Source organism: Eucyclogobius newberryi, unplaced genomic scaffold (assembly GCF_026437365.1).
Source record: "Eucyclogobius newberryi isolate DKJ021-1_F unplaced genomic scaffold, fEucNew1.0.hap1 SCAF_8, whole genome shotgun sequence".
NCBI lineage: Eukaryota > Metazoa > Chordata > Actinopteri > Gobiiformes > Gobiidae > Eucyclogobius > Eucyclogobius newberryi.
In genome coordinates, this window is record NW_027316500.1 from 1,739,332 (window position 1) to 1,758,727 (window position 19,396).

A 19,396-nucleotide genomic window follows, 5' to 3' on the forward strand; every position below is an offset into this window, starting at 1 on the left:
AAAGATTTGACTTCTTTCCACTGGATGACACTGGAATCGTATCTTGGAGTCCTTTTTCAGATTCTAAAGCAAACATCCATGCTTGTAGCTCATGAATTTCTTATTGATATTTCCGACAGAATCTGTTTCCCTCTTCCTCCGGACATGTCACTGGATATGTTGTTAAAACTGTAAAAATGTTCTTGAAATCCTTGGTTTATTTAAAAATGTCATAACCAAATATTTTTGGAAGACAAAAACTGAGTAAAACGCAAATAAATAAGGACAGCAGCTGGAGCAAGCTGGAAAGTGTCTGCACTCTTCAGAAGCAAATTATTTAAAGCAGTCAAGTCTCCACTGGATGGTGAGCTCCCAGAACGTTAAGAACTTTATCTGCAGAAGCATCCTACAGTGCAGTAGGAGGTTATATAGCCTGCCCTCCCACACTTACTCTGCTGCCATAAACTCTTATTGCTGGACAATCAATTCATTCACATTGACATCCTGGACAATAACATTCTGCCTTTGCCTGACATAATAACTGGATATTTGCACAATCAACGGGACATTCCCAAACCATAATCTTCTGGTCTTAGTCTGCAACAGCCAACTACTACCATAAAATACTCATAGTAAAATAAAATCATATATGCTACATATGGTTTCTTTTTCAACTTAATCCAAGTAATACCCAATCTTTTCCAATTTCTTATTTCCTAATTGTCATCATTGTTGTGTTCTGTTATTGTGTCATGTTTTGTTCTGTTTTGTATATCATTTGCATAATTGCGTCTTGCATAATTTAATTATTCAAAAATACAGTTTTAAAGGCCCTTGCGCCCGCCCGCAGGCTACAAACCACCGCATCCTGCTGCCTTTCTCGCTTATATCACCCCTCCCCCAAAGCAGCATCAACTTTATGCTACTTCCTTCATGGAGATAACATTTTCACGACTGCATGGTTTTATATAGAGTTATGTCCCCATTGGCTTTTATGTTCAGTGTGATGTGTAGAGTAACTGCCAAATTTCAACATGTCTATGTCAAAGTAAAACATTTAAATGACAAAAACAGCAGGTTTGCTAAAAGGCTTGCCATGCCCATATTTGAAATTGTTTAAAAAATCAGAATGATTAATTTTAATTGCACATGTGTGTAGTTAATTTCCAAGCCTTTTGACTGAAAAGGTGAAAAAATATAAGTATGAGGAGTAAAATTTTGACAAAAAAGAGCACTCCTCAAATCTTTCTGCCTTACTCACCTACATTACCCATCCCTCACAAACAATTTATACTAAACTTTATACTACTTTATTCAAAATGTTTATGACCCCAAGGTTTGAGTTAGAGTTATGTCCCTCTTTGCTTTTATATTCAGTGTGATGTGGAGAATACATATGCCAAATTTGTTAATGGCAAAGTACTTTTTTTCATCTCATTCACAATGCTTTCAAACCAAAAGGCATGTAAGTCCATGGCAATATTTGCCAGGTTACCACGGTAACATGCTTGCAAATAGAAGTATGCCGTCATTGGCTTTTTGTTCAGAATGGCAAGAAGGATGCCTGTGCCAAATAAATTTTTTATCTGTCATAGTAATTTTTTTCATCCCATTTAAAACGTTTGTAAACCAATGTCAAAAGGAGCTGTAGAGCCTTTGTCATTAATAGCTATATATATTGTATATCATTGCGTTCATCATTTTGCACAAACGTAAAAAAGGACATTGCATGCTGGAGATTCGTAAGTTTTAACACTTTTTAACCTCATACCTCATGTTTTTTCCTGGCATAAGGTATGTTTGTTCCAGGTTACATAAGTCTACGATGAAAAAGGCCCGTCATTGCAGTAAAGTATTTTAAAATTCGAGGTTACGCTAGCGAGTCATTTCAACCTTTAGACTGAAAATCCAAGGTGGGAAAGAATGGGTGTAACATTATGAAAAAATACAGTTTTGCCCTCTCTGTGAGGTTTAGGGTGGAGTCATAATGTTTTACTTCATGAGGTAAGTTTGTATACATTTTCCATGTTTGCCATAAGGTGGCTGCTGCCTACAAGTCCGAAGGTTCACAAGTCCGAAGGTTAGGGTTAGGTTCGGACTTGTGAACCTTCAGACTTGTGAACCTTCAGACTTGTGAACCTTCGGACTTGTGAACCTTCAGACTTGTGAACCTCTGGACTTGTGAACCTTCAGACTTGTGAACCTTCGGACTTGTGGGGTAGGGTCGGACTTGTGGGCAGGTTCCACACCTGCCGTAATGTATTTTGAAATTTCAGGTAGCACTAGCGAGTAATTTTGCTCCAAAAGAAAACTAAATATACACAACATTTTTGGCGTTTTCATAAACCTTCAGGGGGTCAAAATTGGGGTGGTTTGTGGGGGGAAAAAAGAAAAGAAATATTCACGGAAACTTTTATTTTCCATCTATAAGACTCGAGCTAGAGTCATTTTTTTCAGTTGTCTATATAAAAAAATAGATCATTAAAAATAAATTTTTAAATACATTTTTTCACAAGGTCTTCAATCAAAAGTGGAGGTTACTGAGTTCTAATTTTCAATACCACTCAGACATATTTGCCCTTGTTTACTACTTGATTATCGTGATGTTACGGCCCCAATTCCGATCTTAAATTTCCCCCCCATACTCCTAAATGATAATTTAGAGGATAATGATGAATTTATAATTTATTAACTTTGTTGGATTGTTCCCCTCTATAAACTCTCTCTGTAAATATTTTCACAAGCCTACGTCAAAGAGAGGGGGCGCCAGAGAGCCATATTTCAAAATAGAACCTTAAGTAGCATAGCATTACGTCCAGCTTACTCCTACTTCATCTTTAGGTCCCTTCAAATCCGACGATTTTTGTAAAAGCTAGATTTCTTAAAATGTTTTCAACAATTGCAATTTAATTAAAAAATTGCCATGGGCCCTTCCAATGTTGATAACATGTCATTGCGCATGGATTTTGCATGGACGTTTTGACCAAGTGTTTTTGATACTGTACTGTAAGATGTCCAAAGATTATGATGTGTGACTTTTTAATTATCAAGTTTGATTCAATACTACTTCCTATAGGGTTTGGAGCAGGGTCATAAAATTATTATATATATATAAATAATTATACTACAATTATTATAGCAGTGTTTACTACTTGCACGGGCAAGTGGTTTCCCTTTTAAACAATAAAAGTTAGAATGATGTAACTTTGTGAGATTGTTCCTCGCTATAGGCACTTTTTTCCTATAGCGGGGAACAACTCCAAATTAAACAGAATCCCTTTTATGAATTTTTGAAAATGCATACAAGTAATTCTTCTAAATTTTGAAGGAGGTACCAGAAAGCCAAATTAAAAGATGCATATAAGTAACTCTTCAAAATTTTGAAGGAGGTACCAGAAAGCCAAATTAAAAGATAGAACCTTAAGTAGCATATCGTTATGTCCAGGTCCTGTCACAGTTTTTAAATGAATAAAATATGATTCAGAGCCCGGGCCATACAACAAGAACACCAGACCATAAAATTATACAAAAATAAGTGTTTAATAATTACAAATTGCAATAATAAAACACAATTGTGAAATGGTCCCAAATAGCACCTCCCTTAGTCCACCACTGAGCTCTGGCGCCAACTTGTGTCACCAACCACAGTCTTCCGGGCCACCTGCTTCTTCAAGCATTTGAGCTAGAAAACATCACAAACGAGGCCATCAGCTACTGGACCTTCCAGTTAAATTGAGTGAGAGATAGAGTGAGAGAGAGAAAAAGAGAGGCGGGGAGGAGTATTGGGTCATCTCTTCACTGAGCCATTTGCTGGAGTATCTCTCGGAGCGCTCGTCCTGCAGTCCATCCTCCACCACGTCCCCCACCTCTACACGACCACGTGTGGTCCCGATGAGCCACGGAGCCGCGAGCAAAATCCGGTAGCGAGTCGAAATGATCACACATGCAGTTCACCAATGAAGCCACAGCACACAGTTTCCGTCCCTTCACTTAGATCAGGGGTTGGCAACCTTAAATGTTCAAAGAGCCATATCGCACAAAAGAAAAACAACACAAATGGTCTGGAGCCGCAAATAATCAGCCTTATATGAAGGCTGTAGGTGTATATTAGCTATTTTAGCCTATTATCAAAATTACTACGCTACAAATACATAAAGAGTATTCCTGATTAAATGTTTATTCTCCCTGCAGCGCCCCCTAGAGAGAGTGAGAGTGACCACTCTGTTATAAAATATTTGGTGGTTTAAGTTTAACTTCTCTTTCCCCATTATCTTGGCAACAGTTGAATTGAACACAGCCTGCAATTATAGATTTGATAATTTCTTCTTGGCCCATCAATCAGCGCTGAATGTTCGATATCAATCACATCACACGACTCACAGGCACTTGAGGATGCTGATGAGTTGATTTAATGTCCCTGATTTGCAGATTGGTGATGCTGGTTGCCATTTGAATGTCCCTTTCCTTTACTGTCTTTGCAGAGAATCCTTCATGTTATTCTGGAAATGTCTTTCCAAATGACTCTTTTTGTTATTTGACAACTTTTCATTACAAAGCAAACATGAAGGCAATCCTTCCGCATTGGCACTGAAAGCAATTCATTCTTCCTTGAATCTTTTTTTTCTCATCAGCTTTCTTTTGTAACGGTTTGTTTGCAAAAGCTCCGCCGCCTACTTGCGTACACGTGTGTCGCAGGCTATGACGCAAATCTTCGTTGACAGAAATGTTGAAATTTTATATTAATTAGAAACATTTTTACAGCATTAAGAATGTTTGCGTCATGTTTTTCCTCCTACAGAAACCATATTAAAAAAAACAAATATATCCCCCCATCTAGTTCCATTCATTTTTGAAAAAGCTTGAAAAAAGTGAGCTTCTGAGCTGTGGGTTGCCGACCCCTGACTTAGATTATCTGCGAACAGTACTCTGGATGTGGCAATCCTGTGCTCGACCCTCGCGTCTGCTCCAACCAAGCCACCAGGGCCAAAGATGGCGGTCCATTCAAGTCAATGGCAGCTGCTCATTAGCGCATGTCGCCAGTTAGCCTTTAGCTCTGGTACACAGTGGCCCGGAAGGTACGTGGACTTGCATAACATGTGATCATGCTGACCAATCAGAGCAAGAGTTACTAGAGCAGCGCAAAGCCCAGTGTGAGCTAAAGCAAAAAAATATTTTTTTGGTAAAAACTGGTTTTAAGAAAACGTGAATAACCGATAAAAGGCCTTATTTTAGTAGTTCCATGGTGCGCAAGGAGCGAGGAGTGAGCCAGCTGCCATTGCGTAATGATAAAATCAAGCCGGTTCACCAATGGACCTATTAAAATATCGTGTTCACCTTAAAGTCTAACTCATGGTCTGGTCTAATGCTGCTGTGCCGCTTATTTACTTTTACAATACATCAGAACATTTGATTATTAAGGCAATTTTGTTTTCAGACGTCAATTATATTGTAGACATAGTGCTAAACTTACAATTAAATGTTGTTATAATATTGAATGTATGATAATCAAATTATTTATATTTTGTTACATTTTGTTACAAAAAAAAATACAGTGTAGTGTAATTATGTTAATACCATTGACCTTTTTATTAGTGAGGTAAGAGAGGGGCATAGAGAAAAAAAAAACACGCAGCGTGTAGAAAGAGCGGGGCTCGTTCATTCAAGTTTCTGACTAATATGGGACCTGCATTAACGCGTGACGTGCCCATGTCACCTAACAGAACAGTTTTCCCTTGTTTGTGTCTGAATCTGCATAGCCCTCGTGCTATCTTCGGGTCTGGATGACTAAGCCTCCCTCCAGAAATTGAAAATATTCATAGGATAGAACAAGGGTTAAATATCTAAGCTTTTGTTTTTTTAAGTTTTGTTTAGTTTATTTGTGATTTGTAGTTTAAAACCACATTAGAAAAAACATGTGCAATAAGCTCAGACTACACGGTCAAACAACCACATAAACAATGGACTAAGTTACAAAACATTAAAAGTTCCAATACATGTGTTTAAGTGTTGGTAATGTGTGTTGTACAATGTACCGGTATGTCATTTGTTACTATTGTTTGTTCTTTTCAATATTATTAATTCATTTTCTACCGTTTGTTCACTTTAGGGGTCTCGGGTGACTCAGTTTTTTCAATATTAAAAAAGACCTAATGATTCAGGCTTAGTATCAACTCTATTGACACTAACCTATTAGCCTGAATCATTCCTAATAAACTGTTCATTATGAATTAAGTCTTTGTTCATGCATTATTAAAGTTAATTAAAGTGTCGTTATTAAAAAGTGGGGAGGCCAGGGAAATATTTAGTTAAATTCATAATTGTCAATTGTCAATATCTTCCTACCATAATACCTACCAGCTCAAATTCACTCCTACTGTATATGGTAAATACAACCCTAATCAACATCGGTTTTGTTTTTCTATTTCAACTTAAATGGTTATATTTAACAACTCACTACTCAATTGGTTCAGTCATCTAATTCATGTGTTCTCAAAGTGGGGATGCAAAAAAAATTAAATAAAGATTACATGGATGATGCTACACCTTATTTTAATGGTTTGATGATTTAAATTATCAATGCATTAAGTCTCAGTTTAATCCCGTTTTTTATGTGGTCTGCAAACAAGCGTGAAGGCCTTTATTTGTTTAATCAATTAATTAGTTGCTGGAAGGAGAAGGCGTGGAGTGAGCTGGCAGAAAATTTGGTAGTGAAGCATGAGTTAAATTTTCCATTATACAAATAGATACACAGTTTCTTTGTCATTTTATGGATAAATAGTTGTTTTTGCATGAACTCCTGCGCAGTTGTTGTCTTGTGAGTGCATACAAGGTCCGATTATAGAGACACTGACATTTTGAGAGTACTTACACACTACAGTGATACATTGATAAATACAATCATAATAAGTGAAGAAGTGTAAGTCAGTGTAATTCCTCATCTGTCGAAGTGTGATCCATTGTAAAATTAAGTAGTGTTTATCTTGATTTGAGTATATTTTGACTTTGTCTTAAAAAAATAATAATTGTAGTACAAAAGTATAAAATGTCTTGTTTTAAACTTAGGACAGGCATTTTCTTACTTCAAATGAGAAGACAAAATGCTACTGCAAACAAAATAAGTAAAAACAAGTTTTATTGACGAATTGGTGTAATCCCTTATTCATCCAGGAGTGTTCTATTGTAGAAAAAGATTCAGTTGTTTTATCTGGACACGTATTTTTTTCCATAAAACAAGACGTTTTGACTTTCATCCAAAAGTGATTTGCAAATCTTATTTTAAAATAAAAAATATACTAAAATCAAGATAAATATTACTTACTTCAAGCACCTATTTACAACTCCTTATTTTGAGTTTATCATTTGTTCCAGTGTATTGTCCCCTTTAGCTCCCCTCGACCAAGAATTTCTTTTGTCAGCTAATACAGCCCTACTATGTTCAGCGATACTCATTCAAGACACCAGTTAAAATTTAAAAGCCTAAAATCCCAGCTATCACAGAGATATCCTTTTGACAGTTCCATCAGATTTGAACGTGCATACAGTGCTTGTATGGACTGGAAATAAGAGTCCAGTAGAGCCAGGCCAAACTGTAGGAGGTCCCAGTTACTCACGACGCACATAGATCAGTCCACTCTCCAGCACTTATGACAAGTTCTATGCCTCATAACCTGCAGAGCGCCTCCTCTGGTAGTTCCAGATTCCGTCTCTGTGCTCAGGTCTGCAGAAAAGCCTGGAGGATTGAGCCAGCCTCTCGCGGTGCTCCCTCTCCAGGTCATGCTCCACGTACGCTTTAGCCAGTGCTGGCCCTCTGCACATGCGGGCAGGGCACTGACTCCTGCTGTCAGGGAAAGCGGAGGACAGCGGACCACCAGCCGACCTAAGACAGTTTAAGAGATAACGTTGCTTTAAAAAGTAAAATAAGGTGAAAAGTATTTGGGAAAACTTTTATCCAAGTTCCAAGTTATGTAGTTAATATTGAACTATACCATAAGTGTAACATAATGACATTGTGTTCATTGTAAACCACTATATCGATATCTTAGTAATAGAAACTGGTCTACTGACTTCCTATTCAAAGCGGCAGAAAAGATAAGCCCCACCTCTTCATAGTGACATTTTACCATAAAAAGCAGAAGATTGCAATTTATGTTTTTATTTTTGAAAAGTGGCTTCATGATATGTGTCACTCAGAGTTTTAAATGTAAACATAAAAACAGAACAAGAAACACGACCAGAGAGCAAAAATAAAAGTGAACGTACAAAAATGACGGCACATAATGTCCTACACATACCGTAAGTCTATCAAATGTCAGTTTATAATTATTTTCTATATATATTTGTTATTTTGATATTGTTATAAGAATAAAACATAAAAAACAAACAAAACAAGACCAGAAAGTGAAAAGATAAACTCTTAGGTAATAGGTAAATAAAAATGTCTGTCAAGGCACATGATCCCTCAATGGACAGGTGGGCAATGTCTGTATTATTTTTCCATGTTTAAGTTCAAAGTAAAAGTCTTATAAATGTCCAAAGTTATCTCAGTCAGTCCTTGACGGTCAGCTCAGTTCCTGTCATCCATTTCTTTGTTACTGTCTTTTTCACTGCAGCCAAAGGTACACTCCACATATCCATTAATCGCCGGTGTCCTACAGCCGAGGTACTTTGTTTTGAAGTCAAATGGAACATTAGTGTTGAAGACAATCCGCAAAGCCTCATTTATCTCAGTCCAGTGTTTGTGAAAAAAAGGGCATTCCCAAAACTCATGGTAATAAGCCACTTGAAAACCACAGTTTCTCCAGCAGTTAGCAGATCCCAATGAGTAGTGAAAACTTTGACACAGTGTTATAAAGAAATGCGACACATTTTTCCAACAGAATTTCTTCCAGACATCTGATTTGTGGTACGCCATTAATATGTACAATACATATATTTTCCCATTCTTTGACTGTAAAAATTACCTTCTCTTTCCCATTTAAAAAAAATATATTCAGAACAATTATTGTCCAGATTATTAAAGCATTTGTATAATTTAGATAGATAAAGATTTTAGTAGACAGTATATTCTATGCAAGATTAGATAAGTATTAGATTAGTTCCAATACAACCAGACTAACTGGACACCTCCTAGAGAATTTTACGTAGGACTAGATTGGCTATGAACCTTCAGACCAAAATTCCACTTTATATATTTATAGAAAATAATAATAATCTCCTACCTACAAAGAAAGAACTGAAGGGACAATATGCTCTCTCTGAGTCCTTCAGGTGACTTTCTGCAAACTCTAGGTGGGCTGTCATGTGCCTTTTACAGGCCTGATTGGTGGAGTGCTGTTCTTCTGGAAGGTTCTCCTCTCTCCACAGAGATATGCTGGAGATCTGTCAGAGTAACCATCGAGTTCTTGGTCACCTCCCTGACTAAGGCCTTTCTTCCCTGATTGTTCACTTATGCTGAGCGCCTCCTCTTCGTTATTCCAAACTTTTTTGTAATATGGACGATGGTGGCCACTGTGCTCGTAGGAACCTTCAATGCAGCAGAGATTTTTCAGTACCATTCCCCAAATCTGTGCCTTGATACAATTCTGTCTTGAAGGTCTACAGACAATTCCTTGGACTTCATGGCTAGATTTGTGGTCTGACATGCACTGTTAATTGTGGGATCTTATCTAGATAGGCGTGTGCTTTTCCAACTCATGTCCAATCAACTGAATTTAACGCGAGTGCAGGCCAATTTACCTGCAGCTGTTGGACTGGCGTGACTTAAACACCTCGAGTCCCAGCCCACATGTGCTCAGTTTGGACCCGCACAAACTTTACCCTCCTCTTTAGAGAAGGTTTTAAGATTTAAAATGTCCCAGTTTTAAGACTTAATTTAGGGCAAAAGTGCTCCATGCTCTGATTTCATATCACCCATTATTGCATTCAAATGTACTTTTAGAGGATATGCTATTGCCTCCTCTTCATGGAAAAGGAAACAACTGCCAAATAATCAAAATTAAAGAAAGAGATTGAAGACTTGGAACAATGTAGATTCAACTAATGAGCAACTTGATGTTCTAACAGTTAAACAGGAGGAGTTGGCTGATCTGGAAGAAAAGCGCTTGATGAAAAGTTATGATTATAAAAGAGCAATATGGATGAAAAAGGGAGAGAAATACTGCAGTGTGTTTTCAAATAAAAAAACCTTTCTAAAAAGAATGTATCCAAGGAAAAATTTAAAATTACTTTAAGAATATATTTTCACGTTGGATAAATCCTCCTGAGAATATAATTTTTTCCCAGGAAATTATGAAGGAAAATGAAATAAAAAAGAAAGATATTTATGTGACGGTCTCATAAGTGAGGAGGAATTATCTGCAGCTGTCATGTCTTTTCAACAAGGGAAAACCCCTGGGATAGATGGGATTCCCAATGAGTTCTACCAAATATTGTTTAAAGAAACCATTACTTTTGAGTTATAATTATTCTTATGAAACAGGTTGTTTGACTAATACTCAAAAAGAAGGTCTAATTTCTTTGTTACTAAAACAAGATTCTAATGGTCAGTTTAAAGATCCGGTATATTCAAATAATTGGAGACCTATAACACTCCAATGCTATGACGCAAAGATATTGGCTAAATGTTTAGCTTTAAGATTTAAGTTGGTTCTGCCAAAGCTCGTTCATAAGGACCAGTCAGGCTTCTTACAAGACAGAGATATTCGAAATAATATCAAGCAGCTCCTGGAAATAATTGAGAATTACAATCTAGAGAATAAAAAGGGACACATTTTAGTTGCAGACCTAGAAAAGGCATTTGACAAGATAAGTTTGGATTTTATTTATCAAAGTCTTTCGTTTTTTATTTTTGGTGAATCCGTGATAAAGTGGGTTGAAACACTGTATAATAGAACAAACCGTAGAATCATCAACAATGGATATATTTCAGAGTCAGTACCTCTATTAAGAGGCCTAAAACAAGAATGCCCATTGTCATCATACTTCAATAATTCATTATTGCATATTAAAGTAAGACTGAATAGGAATATTGAAGGACTTATCATAAATATCATTGAAACAAAAATATCAATGTATGCAGATGATAAAAATTTTCTCTTTTGCCCAAAACCTCATTGTTTAATAAGGCCGTGGCTGGAGAGCCGCGGCGCGGTCAAATTGCAGCGCAGTTTCAGGGACCGCGGCATTTCCCTTATAGCCCGTTATAGCCTCATGGCTAACCCTAACCTTAACCTTAACCTTAACCCTAACCTTAACCCTAACCTTAACCCTAACCCTAACCTTAACCCTAACCTTAACCCTAACCTTAACCCGGCGCGGTCTAAAACGGCGCTAAAACGCGGTCAAATAGCAGCGCAGTTTCAGGAGCCGCGGCGCGCGGCCGGCACAAAAATAACATGGCAGCTTCTCCCAGATCCCGGGGGAGGCTGAGGACATTAAGTCTGAGTGAACCATGTTCTTGACCTCCATTGTCAATGCAGCTGCTCTGAGCTGTGATCTCAGGGCGGCAACCCCCAATGCTGGCTTGTAGGACTCTTGAGAAAGTTGACAAGTATTGGCGGGCCAGGCGTACCGCAGCTTGTGCTGTCTCAGAGGTAAAAACCCGGGTCTGGGAGGAGTTCAGGGAGGCCATGGAGGAGGACTATTGGTCTGGGCCAAAAAAAATCTGGCAAACCGTCCAGAGCCTCAGGAGGGGAAAGCAGTGCTTCACCAACACAGTTTATGGTGCGGGTGGAGACCTGACCTCGACTGGGGATGTTGTCGGACGGTGGAAGGAATACTTTGAGGACATCCTTAATCCCACTGTCACGTAGCAGAGACTGAGGACCCAAGTTGAAGTCACTGAGGTTGTTGGCAAACTCCTCGGTGGCAGGGCTCCGGGGGTGGATGAGTTCTGTCCTGAGTACCTAACATCGCTGGATGTTGTAGGACTCTGGACTGGTAGACCGGGGTGTGGTCCCTCTGTTCAAGAAGGAGGGTGTGTTCCAACTACAGAGGGATCACACTCCCCAACCTCCCCGGTAAGGTCTAATCCAGGTAACTGGAGAGAAGAATCTGACCGATAGTCAACTTGGATTCAGGAGGAGCAGAGTAGTCCTTGTTGCGGAAGACTGGACCAGCTCGAGGGTTCATGGGAGTTTGCCCAACCAGTCAGCAACCATGTGCTTTGTGGATCTGGAAAAGGCTTTCGACCGTGCCCCTCGGTGTGTCCTTTGGGTGTGCTCCGGGAGTATAGGGTTCAGGGCGCTTTGCCCAGGGCTGTCCGGTCCCTGTATGACCAGAGCAGGAGCTGTGTTTACATTGCCAACAGTAAGTCAGACCTATTCCCAGTGCGTGTTGGACTCTGCAGGGCTGCCCTTTGTCACCGGTTCTGTTCATTGTTTTAATGGACAGCATTTGTAGGTGCAGTCAGGAGTCGGAGGGTGTTCGGTTTGGGGACTACAGGTTCTCATCTCTGCTGTTCGCAGATGTTGACCTGAAGGCTCCATCAAACCCAGACCTGCAACGTGCACTGGGACGGTTTGCGTGTGAAGCAGCTGGGATGACAATCAGTAAGTCCAAATCTTTTTCTTAACAGGAAAAACGTGGCTTGCCCTCTCCAGGTGGATGGGGAGTCCTTGCCCTTAGTGGAGGAGTTTAAGTATCTCGGGTTCTTGTTCACGAGTGAGGGAAAGATGGAACGTTTGATTGACAGGCAGATTGGTGCAACATCTGCAGTGATGCGGTCGCTGCATTGGACTGTTGTGGTGAAGAAGGAGCTGAGTCGAAAAGACTCTCGATTTACCGGCCAATCTACGTTCCTATCCTCACCTATGGTCATGAGCTTTGGGTAATGACTATAAGGACAAGATCGTGGATACAAGCGGTCAAAATGAGTTTCCTCTGCAGGGTGGCTGGGCGCTCCCTTAGAGATAGGGTGAGGAGCTCTGTCATACTGGAGGAGCTCAGAGTAGAGCCGCTGATCCTCCACGTCGAGAGGAGCCAGCTGAGGTGGCTCGGGCATTATGAAAAATTGTGTCACATTTTTTAAACTCTAATTAATCCCTCTAATTGTGGTTCTCCACTGAGATAACCCTCTTTTTCGCCATTTTATTTGAATGTAAATAGTAGAGTGGCTGCCTGAATCATGAATACATTTATATAATTTAGACATTATTCCTCTTGAAGATTGTGATTTATAAGCCTAAATTTAAACAAAAAATAATCCATCAGGGTAATGGACATTAGTTTCTTTAATTTCTTGATTATAATAACTTCTTATTTGTAAATACCTGTAAATACTGTAAACAAAAGTCCTGTTTCTCCAAGTCAAAGGATTCTTTCAACATTTCAAAGCTTTTCATGTGATTATATAGCAATAAAAGACATGGCCCCATCATACCTCAAAGATGCTATAGTACCATATCATCCAAACAGAGCTCTTCGCTCTCAGAATGCTGGCCTTCTGGTGGTCCCAAGAGTCTCAAAGTACAGTAGGAGGTAGAGCGTTTAGCTACCAAGCGCCTATGTTATGGAATCAGCTCCCGACCCATGTTAAATATGCTGACACAGTCTTTTCATTTAAGTCCAGGCTTAAAACGTTCCTCTTTGAAATCGCTGATGGTCAGACCAGTTAGGAACAGAAATATAAACCCACAGCTTTAGCTACGCTGCGCTAGGAGCAACTGTGCTGGGAGAAGTATGGCAGCTTGAGCACTATCCTCTTCTTCTGACAACGTATTCTTTCAAAAATATATTTTTTTTAAATTCCACTTGCAAACTCTTCACCGCCTTCTTTTTCTTTCTCACTCCTGAGGACCTGTGGACACAGATGCCCCTCTCCTGGTGAAGTGGTCCCTGCCCCGTGTGGACGGTCCCTCATCTGCCTGAAGAGTGGGTCCAGTTCCAGTCTCCCTCGCGTCCGTCTGTCCGTCTGTGAGAGTCAGATCTCTCCTTCACTGGAACTCCTCCAGGTTTCTACGCTTTTTCCCAAGGAGGTTTTTTTTGTAGTTTTTCCTGGCCGAGAAGGAGGGTCTAAGGACAGAGGACCCTGGGACATCGTCCCTCGCCACCACAGACATTGTCTGACTCCATCGCCACCACAGACATCGTCTGACTCCATCGCCACCACAGACATTGTTGATTCGGCCCTCAGAGGCGACTTTTGTTGTGATTTTGGGCCTTACAAAAATAAATTGAATTGAATTGAATTGATTATTGTAACCCAGACCTTAAATCTTAAAGTACAGTTCTATTTGGTATAAAACCCAATCGGTTTAAGATTTTAACATCTTTGTTTATAATTTGTATGTTTTGATCAGTTCCTTCCAAGTTGTAAGAATGTTTGTCATCTGCCAGTCAGGCCTGTACAGGGACCGCAGGCACAACATTACTCTCAATATCTTTCCATTGAGATTCATATTTGGATCACACCAGTACAGTAGCTCTCTGATTTGAGCTGAAATAAAGTAATTTTTGAGACAAGTCAAACCCCAAACAAATTTTTCTCTTGATAATTATAGTTTTAAATCAGATTCGAGGTTTCTTGCCTTGCCATAAAACTCTTGATTGTTTTATTCCACTTATCAAACAGCCGGTTGGAGATGGAAATCGAAAGAGTCTGGAACAGATTGAGAAATCTGGGCAAAAAAAAAACATTTTTATAGAGTCAACTCTTTGACTTAGTCCTAAGTATGGGATCACAGTCTATTTTTCAAGATCTTGTTTTATAGTGGATAAAAGAGGAGAACAGTTTTTCCTCAAAGTTTGTTGATGGTTCTTTATGGAGGACCACACCTACATATTTTAGAAATTCCGTTTGCCCTTTAAATGGATAATCTTTCTAAAGGACAGAGAGGCTCGCCAGTAAGAGAGAATTTAATTTTTTTTATATTCAATTTGTATCCAGACATTGGACCAATATCATGAGAAAATGCATCACATTAGGCTGCGCAAAATAATATGTCTATTTGCCGTAACCCGACCGACCCGGTATCAGCATTTTGTTGAAAAAACATCAAAATCTTTTATTTTTGAATTATTTCACCGACTCACCGACAGGTCTTTTGCAAACCGCGTTGTTGAATATTTTTATCACGCTGGTAAATCTATCTATCATCCCTAAAGACTGATAACGCACTGCGTAACGCATGTGTCTTCATATTTGGTCTTCAATGTGCGTCTGTAATAAAACAGAACGCGCATCAGGGTCGTTAAATTGCCTTTTACAAATTGGATTGCCACTGTCGGCGCCACTGAAGTGTCCATAGTACATGCCACGCTCTATCACGGTGTCTTACGCAATGCATTCTGGGATTGAAACACGCCCAGCAGCGTCATCACAACAAACAGCCCGTGTCCCCCGCATGTTCCCCCCGCTCGCCTTTGCTACCAAAATAAAGGATAGCGGCATACAAAAGGTCGATTGAAATATCTTAAAATCGTGAGATTTAGTCACCTGATCGGGTTGATAGAGACGTTTTCCGTCATGGACTGTTGAAGCCTGACCCCTGGCAGTCACCCACTTGAAAAATGTTGGCTCGGGTTACAGCAAACAGACAATTTATTTGGGGTAGCCTTAGGTATATATGTTTCTCGTTTGGTTTAAATATAGTAAAATATCATCTGTATAGCAGGCAATTTTATGCTCTGTCCCATAAATTGTTTCCGATTGTCTAATATATTGCGTCAAATGTTCCAAGTACAAAGCAAACAGGGGGGACCACGTACAGCCCTGTCTCACACCTCTTTCCAAAATCAGTTAGTCTGTCAAGTGACAATGGAGATAATAACTAGAACAAAAACAGCAACAGACAAACAGACAACACAGACATTAGACAAAAAGAGGGACAAACTTCAGAGCGATGCAATTGTGTGGGTTTGTGAGTCCGTCTGTGTGCATGTGCGTGTGTGTGTGTGTGTGTGTGTGTGTGCGTGCGTGTACGTGTGTGAGTGTGTTTGGACAACTTGTTCTGAATATACTTTTTGACACAAAAAGTTCAAAAGCACCAAAATGCCTGTTCCTAGAGATCTGAAACTTTACACAGTTGTTGTCAACAAGATAAACAGCATGTACAGATAATAGCATTATTTTACAATGAAGTATCTCTTGCTTATTGACAATATCCAGGCGAGACTAAAGAAAGGATGTATTTTGTATGTTTGGGCTTCTGTAGTGTAAGGAAGCCCTGACAGTGTCCATATGCACATCTGCAGAAACTAGAAGGCCTAAGCTTTCTAATGATGCATCACACTCACATGTGAGCTGTAAGATCCTCTTTTAATAAGCAATGCCATTTGGTTATGTCCAACTATTGTGCACAGGGGCAAAATAGGCGGATGGTAACCTTTTCAGCCCATGTGCGGAAATGTCGTTTAAAAAAAAAATTGCTTTTGAAATTAGGGTGGTTCCAAAGTGGGGTGAAGTTAGATGGGGGCAAGTGTGGAACTTGTGATTTGGTGAAATTTCCCCCAGGCTGTCAGAGTAGAGGCTATGTTTACAGCATTAAAGTATGTGTGTTGTTTTATCAATTTGGTGTGAATTTGGATGTTAGCTATATTTAATTCTTTGCATTATGATTGTTCCATTTCTAGCCATATAATATCAGATTGGGTGGGGTGAGTCCATTTGTAAATGTATTGTAGTTGGTTAGCCAGTGAGTAATATTGAAAATTTGGTGCTTCGAGTCCTCCTTGAGCTTTGTTTTTTGTAGTGTAGTGAGTTTAATTCTTGGTGTTTTATTTTCCCAATAGAAGTGAGGGATAATGGAGTATAGTGATTTAAACTGTGTGGGGTGGATTGGGATCATTAAGAATAAATCGTAAATTTGTTGGTAAAATAATCTTTATTGCAGCCATCCTGCCAATTACAGAGGGGGAAAGGTTGAACCCTTTCAATACCTTTGATTGATAGGTGCTTGATGTTGGTCTATTGTAAAGCGACTCAATATTTTTTATTATTAAATTATCTATTTTAAAGATCGTCTTATCTTATCTTGTGTTTGTTGTTTGTTAATAAAACCTGTCTGATCATTGTGAATTAAATTTGGAAGTATCTTTTTTTCCATTATTTTGGACATAATTGAGGTGTATACACAATAGTCCACATTTAGAATTGAGATTGGTCTGTATGATGCGCAGTCAAGTGGATCCTTCCCCTCTTTAGGTATTAAGGATATAATGGCTTCCTTCCAACTCGAAGGGATCTGAGCTTTTTTAAGGGCCCAGATAAAAGTTGATAAAAGCAAAGGAGTGAGTGAATCTTATTTAGACCTTTAGAAAACTCGGAGGTGATAGCACTTTGAGTTTTAGTAGTTCAGCACCTACTTTTTTTTTACACTCGACGAGTGTATTTCTTCTTTGTATCCTGATATTTTTGTGAAAATATTGTGTAGAAGGATTCAAATGATGACTGTATTTGGTCTTGTTTGTTTAAAATTATATTATTCTAATATTGTATTTTAAAAATTCTTCTGTCAGTTGTTCTCTAAGCTTCGATGCTAGTAATTTTGAAAATGTTGAACCACTTTCATTAATATCTTTGTTTGGTGACGAGCATTTAGTTTTTTTGCCTGTGAGGCCGGGTCATTCATCTCACCTTGTTTTTATTTTTTTATTTCCTGTTGCATTTGAGGATCAATTACCCTTGCCTTTGCTGCATCCATGAGAATGGGTGAAGAAACTTCACCATTGTCATTTTCCTCAACACACATTTGATTGTCCTTTGTCATAACTTTTATGGATTGTGGGTCATTGAGTAGACTAACATTAAATCTCCAAAGTGTGTTTATTGTTTCTGTTCCAGATCTAGAGTGCTGTAAATAGAAGCTTGATCACTTGATCACTATTGCACATATGCCTCTGTAATTTTGGACCCATCTTTGTTGAAAATAAAAAAAGTAGTCTATTCTAGTATATATCCCATGTGGGTTGAAAAAAAATGTATATTGGTGGACGTTAGGCTTCATCTCTCTCCAGACATCAATACAACCTACATGTATATTATGTATTAATTTACTAATTTATTACTTGTAGGTTTACCAGTTCTTTGTGAGACATCCAATGTTGGCTGAACATGTAAATTCCTGTCTCCACCACAGACGAGGGTACCGTACCCCAAGAGGGGTTTGCAATCAGATCCAAAATTTCAGTATATAAAGTGAGGTCGCTTCCTGGTGTTCCATGCACATTTATCAAAGTAAACATATTTCCATTAATACTTCCCCTGACCAGTACAATGTTTATCTTTGTGTTCAAATCTCCATTCAAAGTCTATTCTGGTTGAAATCAAGTCGTTTAAATGTAGGTATACAATATCTTCTTTTCTCATCTTTGTTAGTATATTTGACAGCTTAATTTGACTCAATAGGCCATTAACATAATGACAAAATGCAAGTTCAAAGATTTTTTTAAAGTATTTTACCTGCTTATTTTCAATGAAGCACGTGAAAAACAAATACAGAACGCTTGCAAAAAAAAACCGTGCCCAATAATAAAAACAAAGTAACAACAGAAAGATAGACCTGGTGGGCCAGCCAATCAGAACAAACAGGAGCGACACCGGGCCAGCCCCGTAACAGGGCCATGGGAGCTGGTGTTGACACCTCTAATTGGAAAAAGATTAGTTAAAGCCCAAAGGAAAATTAAAATAGGATCACCGGTCCCACCAGGCCAAACAAAAAGCTAAAGCTAACAAAAAGCTACACAACCATGCGAGGCAGCAGGGAGTGGCGGAACGGAGCGTGGAACGGAGCGTGGAACGGAGCGCGTGAAACGGAGCCCGTGGAACGGAGCGCGGAACGGAGAGAGTGGAACGGAGCGTGTGGAACGGAGCGTGGAACGGAGCGTGGAACGGTGCGTGGAACGGAGCGTGGAACGTGCGCGCTCGGACGCACGAGCTGGGACAGTGAGCGGGAGCGAACGCGTGACAAGAGTGACGACATACGAAAGAGAAGAGAGCATAGAGAGCAGAGAGGGAGCGCTCCATTTAAAGGCTCCAGGGCGCTCAAAACGGAACCGAGAGCAAACCTATGAAAAAACTGAAAAGATCATGAAACAAAACCAGGAAAATATAAAAATACTAATCTAAGAAACAGAACAGAAAAAATATGAATACAAACAATAGGGGGAAAAGGTGTTCAAACCTAACACCAACACACAAGAACCATAACACTAGAACATATCAGAACAAACAAAGTGATAAAAAAGGCCTCCTGCCAAGAATAAGATAAGATAAGTTGCCTGAAAGGTTCGCTGTTCATTCACACTCCACTCCAATTCCAATGCCGTCAATACCTCAGTAGGAACTGAGTTGTCGTTTTTAAAGTGTGTTTCACAAATGTAGACAGTATTTGAAGTTAGAAAATGGGAAAGAGTCATTCGGGTGACCAAAAGTATGTTTAAAAGCCAACAAACAAATACATCATATGCCTACTTAACACTT

General features: G+C 39.1%; 1 protein-coding gene across 3 annotated transcripts in view; it reads right to left on the reverse strand.

The window, feature by feature from the left end:
• Nucleotides 1–7,369: 7,369 nt before the first annotated feature.
• Nucleotides 7,370–19,396, reverse strand: part of LOC140350922 (uncharacterized) — an 80,625-nt gene continuing 68,598 nt past the window's right edge. For all 3 annotated transcript variants that reach the window (XM_072436510.1, XM_072436508.1, XM_072436507.1), the window contains one exon: nt 7,370–7,855. In XM_072436510.1, coding sequence (XP_072292611.1) covers nt 7,633–7,855 — 223 coding nt within the window. In that variant the 3' untranslated portion in view covers nt 7,370–7,632. The remainder of the gene's footprint in view (nt 7,856–19,396) is intronic.